Below are 12,319 nucleotides of genomic sequence, written 5' to 3'. Positions count from 1 at the left end.
CTTTGTTGCTTACAGCTTCCTATCAGTGCTACTGCGGGTGGGAGATAGTGTGGTTTAGGCTTCTAGTTTTTTGGCTCTGTGTGTTTTCCACCTAACCTTTCCATCTAGAAGAAAACATCTGACAAAGCTGAAGAGACCTTGTGACATACTTATGCTGTTCAACCATGTGGCCTGATGTGGGCTATTTCCATTTTAGCTTGCCCGTTGTAGGCATTCTCAATCAACTTTCTGGAACTGGCTCTCTTGCTGATGCTTTCCAGAACTGAAGGTCCCAAATTTGTTTCCATGGATTACTCTTCAGTTAGTCACCTAACATACACAGTGTACTTGGTGCATTTGTCCCTCCCCACATTCTTCAAAAGATGCAGGTGAAATATTTGTCTAAGACAAATGTGGTTCTACATTCTTCTAAACTGGTTTTGTACGTTAGTAAAATGTGTATCATAAACTCACTTCTTTAAGGTACTGTAGTTGTTTTGGTTTTTTGGTTTTTTTTCAAAAATAGTGTTCCATGAAATTCATACACTAATAAATGCAGAGTTTCTAATCTTTGCAAAATGTATTTAAAAAAATGGAACAGTGGGAACTTCTTGTACCATTGTTGATCTATGTAGGTAAGACATCAAATTAATGTTTATACAATAACAACTGTCTCTTTCCTTCCTTTCTTCTGCTGCCTGAAGGCCTGAGCTACAATGTCTCAGTGGGATTTGGGAGTAGGTTCTGCTTGATGTATATTTTTAGTAACTGATTTTAGCAGTACATTAAATATTGTCACTGCATGTAAATAAATGGAAATGTTATCTGAACATTTTTATATCTGGCAGATTGAGATGTTCAGTCAAGTGAGTTAGATGACCACAAGAGAAACAGAGACTGCTCTATGAGACAATTCCTTTAAATTGAGGAAAATAGTAAGAAAGGATGATCTAAAATAGTTGTAAAGGAATTTTACACTGGATTGTGAGTTCTGTTGAGCCCCAAGGTTTGTTGATTTGCTGCTTCCCTTTTAAATCAAGAGTGCACTTTTATTTCCAAGTGCACTCTAGTCCCAAGGTCACCAGAAAGAGCCCTGGTGGGTCACCAATTTTCTTTTCAGAGCGTGGAAAGCTTTCGCTCCATAAAACAGCAGCATGTAACAAATAGTGTGGGAACTACCACAGTGGACTCTGCAGCTGAATGTTGGCTCAGGTGAGGGGCAGAACATGGAGAGTATCTCATCTAGTCAGTCTTAAATCCAGAGAGAAAAAAGTTGCAAGTTGAACTTTTTTGTCACTGGAAAAAATACACAGATGAAAGCTGATGTTCAGTGTAGCACTGAAAGAAACGCACATTATAAATTGGAGATTTTTAATCTGAAGTTAATGTTCCTATTTAGGCATCATTGTCCATACACATTTATAACATACGCTGTCACTGTGATATTAATATCTTCCAAATGGTGTTAATAAATGTTAATAAACTTTATCCTATTGAAGAACAAGCTTGACCGCTTCTGATTTTTTGTTAGGTGACATATGTCACCTGCTTTTTGAGCAGTGCATGAATGAACTATGGGGTAGCTAAATCAAGAGGAAGTGCATATTTAATTTTTGACATGGTGAAACTGGTAGTACAGTTCATTTTCTGTAGAAGTTCTGCCTACCATAAACTAGCTTCTCCTGTTTGGAAAATGGGCTTTAATTAAATTCATCTCTTGAGAGGTTCATCGCTGAAAAGAAAGCAAGCTTGGGCATAGATTTGGCTCTTGATTTTCTTTTTATGAGCCCACTTGCCTTGAGAAGGGAACAGAGAATGTGATGTTTGCAGCAGTATTGAATTCTTTGCTTTGTCTTAGGTATGTTGTGGTTCAACTATGCATGTATAACAAGTGTATTCAGTAATAGTATATAGTAAACAGCACCTTATTCCTCTCACAATTTGATGTCACTAGACATTTCAGATAAGTAATTCTGTATTTTTTTAGAATCTATCATTTCCTGAAAATTCCAGATTTCCACTGAAAAAAGCCTAGGAAAAAAGCTGATCATGACTTAGCCTTTTTCTGTCTGGGATGATAAGAAATTTTCAGTGCTGCCTCTTGCTCTGCAGTAGTCAGCGTGGAGCAGAGACGAGGTAGAATTAATGGACTCAGCAGCTGCTGGGGGTATAGCCAGTTATAGTGGTGTAGGGTGCAGCAGAGGTTATAAGAGGATGTCCAACCCTGGAGAAGAAAATGAACAATTTACTACTACTGAAAACTTGTCTGCTTATTTTGAGATCTGTATATTTTTCACTAAAGTCCTTGAAAAATTCATTAAATAGAGGAACACAAAGCTATATAAATTATAAAATTGAGCTTACACAGCAGCTAATTGAAATTCCCTGTGTGTAATCCAACTTTAGATCATGATTCACAGAATGTAGTGCAGCAATACCCCCATGTCCCTTCTTCATGAATCGATGTGAGTCACTGTTATTAAATAAATATGCATCGGGTTCTTTGGGCCACATCTGTTGCTTAGATGTGTGGATACTGAGCTTAGCTCTATTTTCTGTAACCAGGTTGGTTTTCAGAGAAAAATGTGAAAGTGAATATGTTACTGTGTAAATGCTGGCTGGAAATCAAGAAGTTTATTTTTTGAAGCTTGTCTTGCATATGCAGGGACTTTAGCTCAGACTTTACTTTTTTTATTTAAAAAAAAAAAAAAAAAAAAAGGAAAACAATTCCGCTTTTTTCTTTCCTGGCCAAGCCCCCCCCCCCCGCTTCTTTATTCATCACCTTTTTTCATTTTACTTCTTCCGTTGGATTCTTTTATATCTTTTTGGGTATGTGGCTACTTTTGACTGTGTATGAATATCTATCAGATGTTTTCATACTTCTAGTTCCCTGTATGATTTAGTTTTTCTTCCAACGCAAAAGTCCTTCGCTGTTAAAGGAAAGTGCATTCTTCCAGGGACTTTTGCATTTTGAAATAGCCATCAGATTTATTTTGCCTTTTTTTTTTTATTTTAATTAATTTTGCCTTACACTGTGGGGGGGCTCTCTGCTGTTAGTTAATACTATTTTTTTATTATTTGCTATAGTGAGGGCAGAATTCTGATGTATACTTGACAGGGGGATCAAAGCTTGGCAAGATCCATATTTTGAAAGCATTAATTGCATTCATATTGCTGCAGTATATACCCTAATACGTTAAGGATATAAAAGTGTCATTAATACCTTCAGGATCAAGGCATTTACAGCCAGTGCTTTCAAAAGTAGTTAGGGATTGGGGTAGTCCAGGTAGCCTCCATGGAAACAGCTTGAGGTTCATTATTTCTCAGTAGGTACCAGAACTTTCGCAGAGCTGGATTTATTCCGGGTATCTCCTGACCTGGTGCTCTTTTGAAAGTCTTTGTCTTGGATGGGTGATTAGATTTAGGATGTTGCCTTAAGGTGAAACGTACAAACAGATTTAGAGGGGAGAAGTGGTAGTTACACACACGTCCGTTCTTATGGAGATAAATAGAACAGTAGCTTGCCGCCTCCCCAGCCATTACTTACCGCTTGGCAGTTGTTCTGGAGGCCACACAAATACCACGCTTAGCTGATCTTGCACATTTCCTGCCATTTCCCCTCTGGGATTAAGGTAGTGTCAGTCACTAAAAACATGAGCATCCTGAATAGTGGAGGACTTCCTAAAGGATCTGCAGGTGTTGCTTTCTGTATTGCTAAAATATGTAAGGACTAGGCATCCTCAGCAGAGTCCTCAGCTGAAGAGTTTCTTGCACTATTTTGTCTGAAAAAGAGCTGGAAAATTGCCTTTTTCCATTTTCTTAGAGCGAAAATGCTCAGAAATGTTTTTCGAATTTTCGGATTAAAATCCCTCCTGTTCCCCAGCAATGTATGCTTGTTTGCACCCTCAGTTCTTAGCTATGCTAAGCTTTTGCGATTTTTTTTTTTTTTTTAAGGGAGCGTTGTAGGATAGTATGTGTGTGATTCTGTAGTATAAACTTACATATGAGATATGAGCAGGTTCATCACTGAGGCAGAGTAATAGGGAGTAGAGAGTCCGTATTGAACACTTGCTGGTTAATAGCATGCAAATGATCCATTACTCTTTGTAAAACTTTTGGTCTGATTATTAACGTTCTGAATTGAATGCTAATTGCTAATACAGTTTGCTGCATACAGCACCTGGTCTTCTTTCAAAATCTGTCCTTTACTCAGTACAGCTACAGTACAGAGTATTTTTTCCCATGTGGTAAAAGGATCATTTGAGATGCTTTTCCTGTTCTGTACTTTTCAATAACATTGCAAAAAAATTGTAGGATATGTTTGAATATCATTAGTGCACAATGGATGTAACTGGTGAATTAATAGTTCTAACACTTTGATTGTTTCAGGTGGAAAGGATACCATAACGTTCAGTGACCCAACCTTGCCTGTTGTACAGCGGTCCAGGTCACCGTTGTTAGCGTTTACTGATAAGCCACAGAAAACTGAAGTACAAGGTGAGCACCTGGAACGTAAGGAACATGATGAGAGCCAAGCACTCATTTCTTTCCAAATAAAAAGTAATAAATTTTCATGCTGGGATAGCAGAAGGCAAAGTTTCAGTGGTCACAGAGATTGAACAAATCATCCACAACTAAAATAGATAGATGGTCCCAGTACAAATAGCAAAGAAACGACTGAAAAATGACTGTTGCATAGATTACACAGGGCCAGGGATCAGGTCTTACACCTCAAAGAATTTTCCTGCCAGATAACTTGATACTGTGAGAAGTTATTCATGCCATCTATGTTACAGTTAACTGCCTCCTGCTCTTTTTCCTGTGGTTAAAATGCACAGTAGGAAAGCAGTCTGTGGAACCGGCTTAGCACTTTCCTGCATTATAGCTGATATCTAGATGAAAGGCTTCCTGATTGCACCCAGTAAATTGAAATACCCGACTCGTTTTCCCAGAAAAATTGACTGCTTTTTTTATAGTCTTGCATGTGTTTTGTTAAAAATCCTTCCCTGGTAGCAAGCTTTAACATCTCTCCAAAGTCAAGCTTAACTTTATTTGACAGTTGGAGACAATATTGTTTTGCTGATAACCTTGATTTTTTTTTTTCCCTTAGTTTTTCATAATGGAAGGGAGATGGATTATTATGCTTGCCTGTCGGCATTTGGATAAGCTCTTTAATGGGCATAACATTTTGGTATGCCCAGATCTTACTCAGCTAACGATGAAGCAACGTAAACAAATTATTTGTTAGTTCTGAAACTAAATAAATTGTGGCTTAATTTTTACTTTATTATCCATGTCATCATCTGATAAAACTTGACGGCCAGACTGATAGTTTTTTATAATCTTGATCAGCTGATATTTTTGCTAAAAATAAGAAGTGAAACTATAATAAATAGTTCTCCGGTGAGTAATAGTAACTCATAAATATTAATTTTTTGCCTGCTTAATCATTGATTTTTAATTAAATCTGCATTTACTGAAAGTATTTACTTGGTGACATTATGCTCTTTCCTTTACCTGTTTGACCTAGGTGAGGTTGGTATTACAATTTTGGTTAAAGCTGCCTGTCAGATCTCATCAGACCCTGTTACTGTTGCTTCGTAACACTGCCAAACTTCAGCTCTGGGCTGAAGATTTCCATGCTATGTTTTCTACTTCAGCTGATTTTTTTAATGTCAGCCAAATCACTTTTTTGTGTTAAGTTCTGATGACCACGGGGTTTTTTTGTTTTGTGGGGTTTTTTCTTTGTCTTTTTTTTTTTTTTTTTTTTAAACAGGCAAACATTTAGTATACCTATAATTGAAAGGAATTTGAAATCGGGGGGAATTTCCACCCTGAGAAAACAGGTTGGAGTTTCCACCCCATTCTAAACCATTCACTTCCAAATCTCATCTGCTAATAACAACAAAGAACAAATCAGTGATTCTGTTGAGCTTGCTTTGTGCCACCAACACCAGTAAAACTCTGCGTGCACCGTATCTTGAAGATAACGTAAACCTAGAGGGGAAAAAAGCAGAGAGGAAAGGAAGGCTGGGATCAGGACTCTCAAGTGGTGGGAAGACTAGAGTAGAGGGGGATTTTGAGAGTCAAAGGAAGTCTGAGTGAGGGGGGACTTGTATCTGGCTGAGCAGAGGTCAGAGCACAGGAGCAAGGAATATAAATGCTGCCAGTGAAAGCAAGGTGTCATAAAAAAGATTGAAAGGTGGATGAGAAATGGACAGAGTGAGTGTAGGGGCTGGGTAGACAAAGGGATATAGGGCCGGAGCAAAGAGCTAGGCAGAGGAAGAGAGGAGTAGAATAAAACAGCCTTGGAGAAGAAAAGGCAGACAAGGATTAGGCCTGTGGCAGTCATGAGAAGAATCTGCTCCCAGTGGGTCAACACCCTCTTTCCCCCTCCCCATCCTATAACCGTAAGAGAGCCAAGATCAATCACAGAAATCCTGTCATGAGTAAGTTAAGAAACTACTGTTCTGCCTGCACAAACAGCTTGTTTTATTCCTTTGCATGTGGCTCACTATACCTGATAACCTGCAATGAGAATTCGGACACAACTCACCTCTGTGATGGTTTAAATAAACCGGACCAGCTTTTCAGTGACACAGATGAGCTCACATATACTACCAGCTGTGCGGGGGGATGCCATAGCTTCTAGCAGTAGGTGGAGCAACCATAACTTCTTCCATTGCTCCAGATCCTTTTTCTGGAGGACTTTTGGGGCTGCGATCTTCCCTTTGAAGCCTGGAAAGGAAGCAGTGTGTTTTCAGCTGTAGGGCATGTGCCTGTGCTTGGAGTCACACAGCTCCTCTGCAGTCAGCAACTATATGGGAGGGATACACTGAGTCAGCCTTTGTGCCACTCTGCATAGAGAATGACTGTCAGTTGTTGAGTTTTAGGACCTTGGTGCATATTGCAAATTTTCATCTATACAGTGTACCTCCAAAATCTGGGGGAGCTTGGCAACTGGGAGGAACATAGGAAAGTGTTCATTTGCCTTCGTTTACCAAGCACGTGTGCCCTTGGTTTAAAAGTATTCCAGAAATAAAAACAAAACCACTTTTATTTTCCTATTAGTTGAATGACCAGTTGAGTGAAAACAGTTGATAAGCAGAATAGCAATGAAATTCTTACTTATCTTTAAATAGTAGGCCTGGTGTCATGTCGGTCAGCTATGGTCCTTTAAATAGTACCATTGATATTTGATGCCTGTTTGGCCCAGGAAACATTTTCAGCTTTTGCACTAATATACATTCTTTATCAGAACGTTCTATAACACATCAAATGTTGCTCTAGCAAGATCTACAGATAATCAGAGGGCTTTTTCAGGCTGCTTTTATCTAATCTATCTGCTTACCCTGGTCTCATCAAGGCCTGTTTTTGTCTGTAGTTATAATTGTTTCAGTTAAACTGGATGGTAGAAAGCTGTGCAGCTCCTGTGTGAAAATGCATAATGACATAGTACAGTCCTATGAATTAAAGACTGTCTTGTGCCACCAAAAATCACTTTATCCAATGCACAGGATGGATAGTGTTATGGGATAGATTGTACTTGAGCATCACAGCTGCTAATGAACAGCTATTCAGGGCTTTTTCTCCTTCATTGTTGAGGGCTGTGTGTTCCTGCTCGATTGCCTGTGCGCTATTTCAAGCCTTCCTTGAAGACAAAAACACTGTTTTTCTGTGAACTTTTCTCTGGTATTCTAGTGCTTTGAAACAATTTGTCTTCAGAAAATTGCAGCATGGTGATGGGATGGTGTTATCCCACTGTAGAGGGAGGAAACTGAAGCATGCAAAGAATAAGGTAGAGTCCCTGCTAATTTCAAGTGCCAATTTGAGGTACAGAAGTTCTGGCTCTTTTTGGAGCACTTTGAGTATGTGTGTTCAGATATACAACGTGAGCAGAGCAGGATCAAGCTCCTAGGTTTCCAGCTGAGCGCTCAGATAATGAGGATTAGATCCAGTGGGTGATCATCTTTTGAAAGTTAATTTATCCCTGCCTTTTCCACAGACTTAAATTCCAGCTCTTCAGAGTAGCATTCCTAGCTTCCTTAATGATAGTAAGAGTGTCTATTCCCTCCATGCCAACCTTTGTCTCACTCACTCAGCAGCTCCCAAACCATAAATGAGGCGGATCTGATTGATAGAGACTGTAGGCTCCTGCATCGTGTGGCTCTGATCCGTCCCTGCAGCCAGGCTCTCCTGTGCAGTGTGTGAGGCAGGATTCCTACGGGAATAGAATAAATGCTTATACACTAAAAGGGAATGCACATATATGCACGACAAGAGTCATTTTAAGCTGCCAGTGCAGCCATACTTCTGGCATTTCCTAATTTTTCTTACTTGACTTCGCAAGCTTATTTTCAATGAGGCTTTTTGTCCTTAACTAAGACGAGGACAAATTCTCTCTTTCACAAAGCTGTTTGTTTACACATTGCTGTTTTCTCTATTCTGACTTTGTTCAGTGTTTGCCTTTTGGTATAATGGTATATTTAAAATTCTTCCACTGCTTCTTTGTTTTATGCTGTTACCCGAATTAGAATAATCTTTTATGTTAGGGGAGATGTTGCAGGACCAATAACGAAACTTCCTTATTTGGTGAAAGCCTGTGAAAAGCTCCAAATAAATGGAGCTTGTGTTAACCCCTGAAAGTGGTAGTGATGTGGGGATTAACGTTAGGCAGTGCCAGAAATTTCTGTAGCTGAGTGCCTTGCTTAGAGTTCATACTCCTTTGAAAAAGTTTGCCTGACGCTGCTGTTCTACAGTATGGTATCAACTGAGACTCACTCAGAGTTGTCAGTGTTGGGGAAAGACAGGCTCTGAAACCATGCCGGATCCAGCAAGAAACTTCATGTTGATTGCTTATCATCTAAGAAACGGGCTTGGCATGGGATAGGCAATCACGCTTAGAAATTCCTTACTGAGGTAAAAACATCTCTGTGGCCTGGCACTGGTGGTGATGGTCTTTGGGTCAGATATATCATAAATACCTGTGACTGACTGGAGCATCTCACTGTTCCGTTTCTCTTTCAGCAGAACAGAAGGGAGAATGTGATGAAACTTGTGCTGTCGCAAGTGAGTCCCTGGCTCCAGAGGGAACAAACTTAAATAACAGAAACCAAAATAAACATTTTTATCCTTCATTACCCCAGTTACCTTCCAAGGAAGAAGAAATAAACACGCCTGGAAGTCAGATAATTAAACTGACAGAGCAGGCAGTTGCAGAACTGGAAGGGAAAAGAGCAGGCGCTTCTGCAGGGGGGCAGAACACGGTGGCTGGAGCAGAGCTTAATGGTTCATCTGAGGGAGAGTTGCCACTTTCCAGCCCCGACCCATCCGACCCCACAGATCCCTTGAACTCAGAAAACGAACAAACAGCTGAAACTGAGGCCCTGAAAGACGGAACTTCAGAGAGTGACTGTGAAATTACAAACGAAACAGGGGATCGAAACAGCAGCACCGTGGCTGTGGTGCATACTGAGGAGCCTGGAAGGTGTGGAGGGCTCAGTGTTACAACTGCATGCAAAAATAACAGCTTTGAGGAGCTCCCTGAATCTGAAAACCAGAAACGATTCAATTCTGCTGAAAACTCTGAATATTTGGATAACAGTTTGGTTTGAGGTATGAAATCCAGGCCCTCAAGCATCTCACTGTAATCCTTTTGCAGAGTCCGCGCTGCTGCGAATGTGATTGGTGAAACAGTATGCCGTAGATTGGTTTTTACATTGATCTGCTAATATTTGTCTAATAAGAGTGTTTTCCTGTTAGTTTTGGCTGCAGTGTACCAAAAATGTAAATTACCTAAGGGAAAGTATTAGTGATGAGGTTTAATCATGTTGGTTTTTTGTAAAGATTGGACGTTTCTACATAGATTGATGCCTGTTACAGGAGTGTAGCAGAGAGATGAATGATACTGATTTATCATGTTATCACTAGGCTTCTGTAACGTGTAATGTCCTAGTGCTGGACTGTATTTTAATGGTTAGAAGTGTCTTCCAAGGATGAAAAATTTGGTGTGATAAATTGAGAAGCATCTTAAGGCTGCAAGCTTTTGCTTGTTTGTCAGATTGTGTTCTATTTCTCTTTACATATAGTGACTGTAAGTACATCCTTAGAATAAAATCACTATTCCCTTATAGGAAGTTTCTGAAAACCATCCCTGCATGTATATAGTTCTCCTATTACAAACCTTTATATGTTCTAAACTGTATCCAATTTTTCCTTTTCCTCTCCCAGCTCATCTCATGAAAATACGGGGAGTTATTTCACCAGAAACTGAGAAACAAATTTAATGAAGCTCTGAAGGAAACATCGTCAGAGAAGCCAGAAGTCTTTCTGTGAGAAGTGGCAATGCTGTTCCAGAGTGAGGAGAACAGCAAGAGGAGAACCGGTGATACCCTGTCCACCTGCTTGGCTCTCTGTTACTGGAATTGAATTCCTCAACCTCCAGGAGCTGGAACTGCCCTCGGGCTGAGTAACAGGTGGTAGATTGCAGCCTACTCCATCTGTGCAATCCCTTTTAAAGGACTCTGTGTCTTTTTTATTTTCTTATGTTTTGGAATTAAGGGTAACTCTTCCTTTCCTCCTCATTTCACCAGTCTGTGGTGTAGTAGAAGGTTTATTTGCATTGTTGCTGCTTTCTTAAATTTCTTCCTTTGTTGATGTTTAGTCATAGGAAAATATTCCTGTATAATAACTGGGGAAAAGGGAGGCTGCTGTGTCATTCCCTAGCTCACTCCTGATGCTGGAGCTGTGCCACTCTGCTCCTAGGAAGGCAGCAACAAGGGAATACTTAACGTTGAAGTTAGCAGCTGTTGGAGAAGAGGAGGCATGTCCTTCCTCTCCTGTTTGTAGCATAAGGAATAGTCTCTGCAGCTGTGGAGCTTCTATGGGCCAGCAGCCGTCAAGGCAATTTTTCTGCTGGCTTGGGACCTAATTGTCTGTAAATGTTCATTTCTCACTCCTAGAACTTGAAACCAATCAGAGAGAATTAACCCAAATTTAATAAAATACTACTAATAAAAAGGAAAATCCCTCCCAGATTGAGTCCTCCTTTGACAAATAACTGCCAGCTGCAAATTTTTACAGCCCACTTGTCAGCTACTGAATAAACAGAGTTTACATTAGCAATACTGACAAACTCTTCAGTATATGGAAGATGAGCTAGCAGGTGCTGCCATAATCAAGGTGTCAGAGTCCATGAACAGTTTGTATTCGGCAGGAGAAAGGCTGTATGTAAATGATTACGTATAAATATAAGGAATGATAGTGGGAAGGTGAAAAATGTGGCTTGTCTCTGTTCTCCTGTGTTTTCCCTAGCAGGTGCATTCATGTAACCCTTTCAGTGTCTGTCTGCGGGCAGTAAAGCCATACTCACAGTGCTCTTCAAATATGTCTCCTTCCTCTTTAAAGGTAATTTGACATTGCAGCATTTCACTGATATTAGGCAGCAGCCCTTAGGAACAAAAGCCATCTGTATATTTAAGCATGTTAGGGACATGAAGCAGTAAAAAGTTTTTCTTTCATTATCCTGATCACCATTTAAGTTCCTCATCACCTGAAAAACCAGGAAGAGTTTAAGTGTTTGAAAGATTGTTAATGCTGCTCCCATTAATTGTTACTGACTGCATTATTGACTCATTTATATGACAGTACTGACAAGTCAGAAGAGAAATAGCTGCAGAAACTGAGATCTCCGGGAGAATGTGGCAGGATTTTTTCCTTTAATGTCTGAATGTCACATGAAGTAGCATTTTATTCAAGATGTATTCTTTTCCATCTTTCACAGACTAATCCTGCGCAGAGCTAAATATCAATGCAGTCAGAACTGAGGCAGGAGAAGTAAGAAGGTGAAGATTTCATGTAGCTGAGCTCTGAAATATTCAAGGTGTTATATTGTTTCCCTGTCCTCTGTCTTTCCTCACCCACGGTTGTGTGAGTTAGCATTTTGCTCCTGGTCCCTTAACAGCCAGTTAATGCCATTAATTAATGAAGAGCTTGGTGCAAAAATTCGAGCAGGTAGAAGCAGTGCTGGACCTACAGCTTTTTAGTGCCTCATTTGTTAATTCTTTTTAGTTTTGTTTTTTTTTTCTCTGAGAACATAGTGATGTACAGCCCAACAATTAGGACATCTTGGTAGTTATCCTCACACCATTCTCCCTCTCAGATTTTTATATCTTTGCAATCATTAAATTCCAGTGAGATAGCTAGATCTCTGGAAACCTCATTTTTAGTGCTGCAATATTGTCCCTCTTCTTTCTTGCCCTAGTGAATGTGTATTCTAGCTATGGTTTTAGCCTTCTCCCAGGAGCACAAGACTTCAAAGCCAGGATACTTGTAAAAGTAA

General features: G+C 39.8%; 1 protein-coding gene across 1 annotated transcript in view; it reads left to right on the top strand.

Moving 5' to 3' along the window:
- CCDC149 (coiled-coil domain containing 149) overlaps nt 1-9,593 on the top strand; it is a gene marked incomplete at its 5' end in the record, with an annotated part of 39,045 nt that extends 29,452 nt beyond the window's left edge. The window contains 2 exons of the mRNA XM_010281820.1: nt 4,369-4,491; nt 9,010-9,593. Coding sequence (XP_010280122.1) covers nt 4,369-4,491; nt 9,010-9,593 — 707 coding nt within the window. The remainder of the gene's footprint in view (nt 1-4,368; nt 4,492-9,009) is intronic.
- Between the last annotated feature and the right edge of the window lie 2,726 nt (nt 9,594-12,319).

The sequence above is a fragment of the Phaethon lepturus genome, unplaced genomic scaffold, assembly GCF_000687285.1.
Source record: "Phaethon lepturus isolate BGI_N335 unplaced genomic scaffold, ASM68728v1 scaffold6712, whole genome shotgun sequence".
In the NCBI taxonomy this organism is placed as follows: Eukaryota; Metazoa; Chordata; class Aves; order Phaethontiformes; family Phaethontidae; genus Phaethon; species Phaethon lepturus.
Note: the sequence above shows the minus strand (reverse complement) of the source record. Positions and strands in the feature narration are given on the sequence as shown.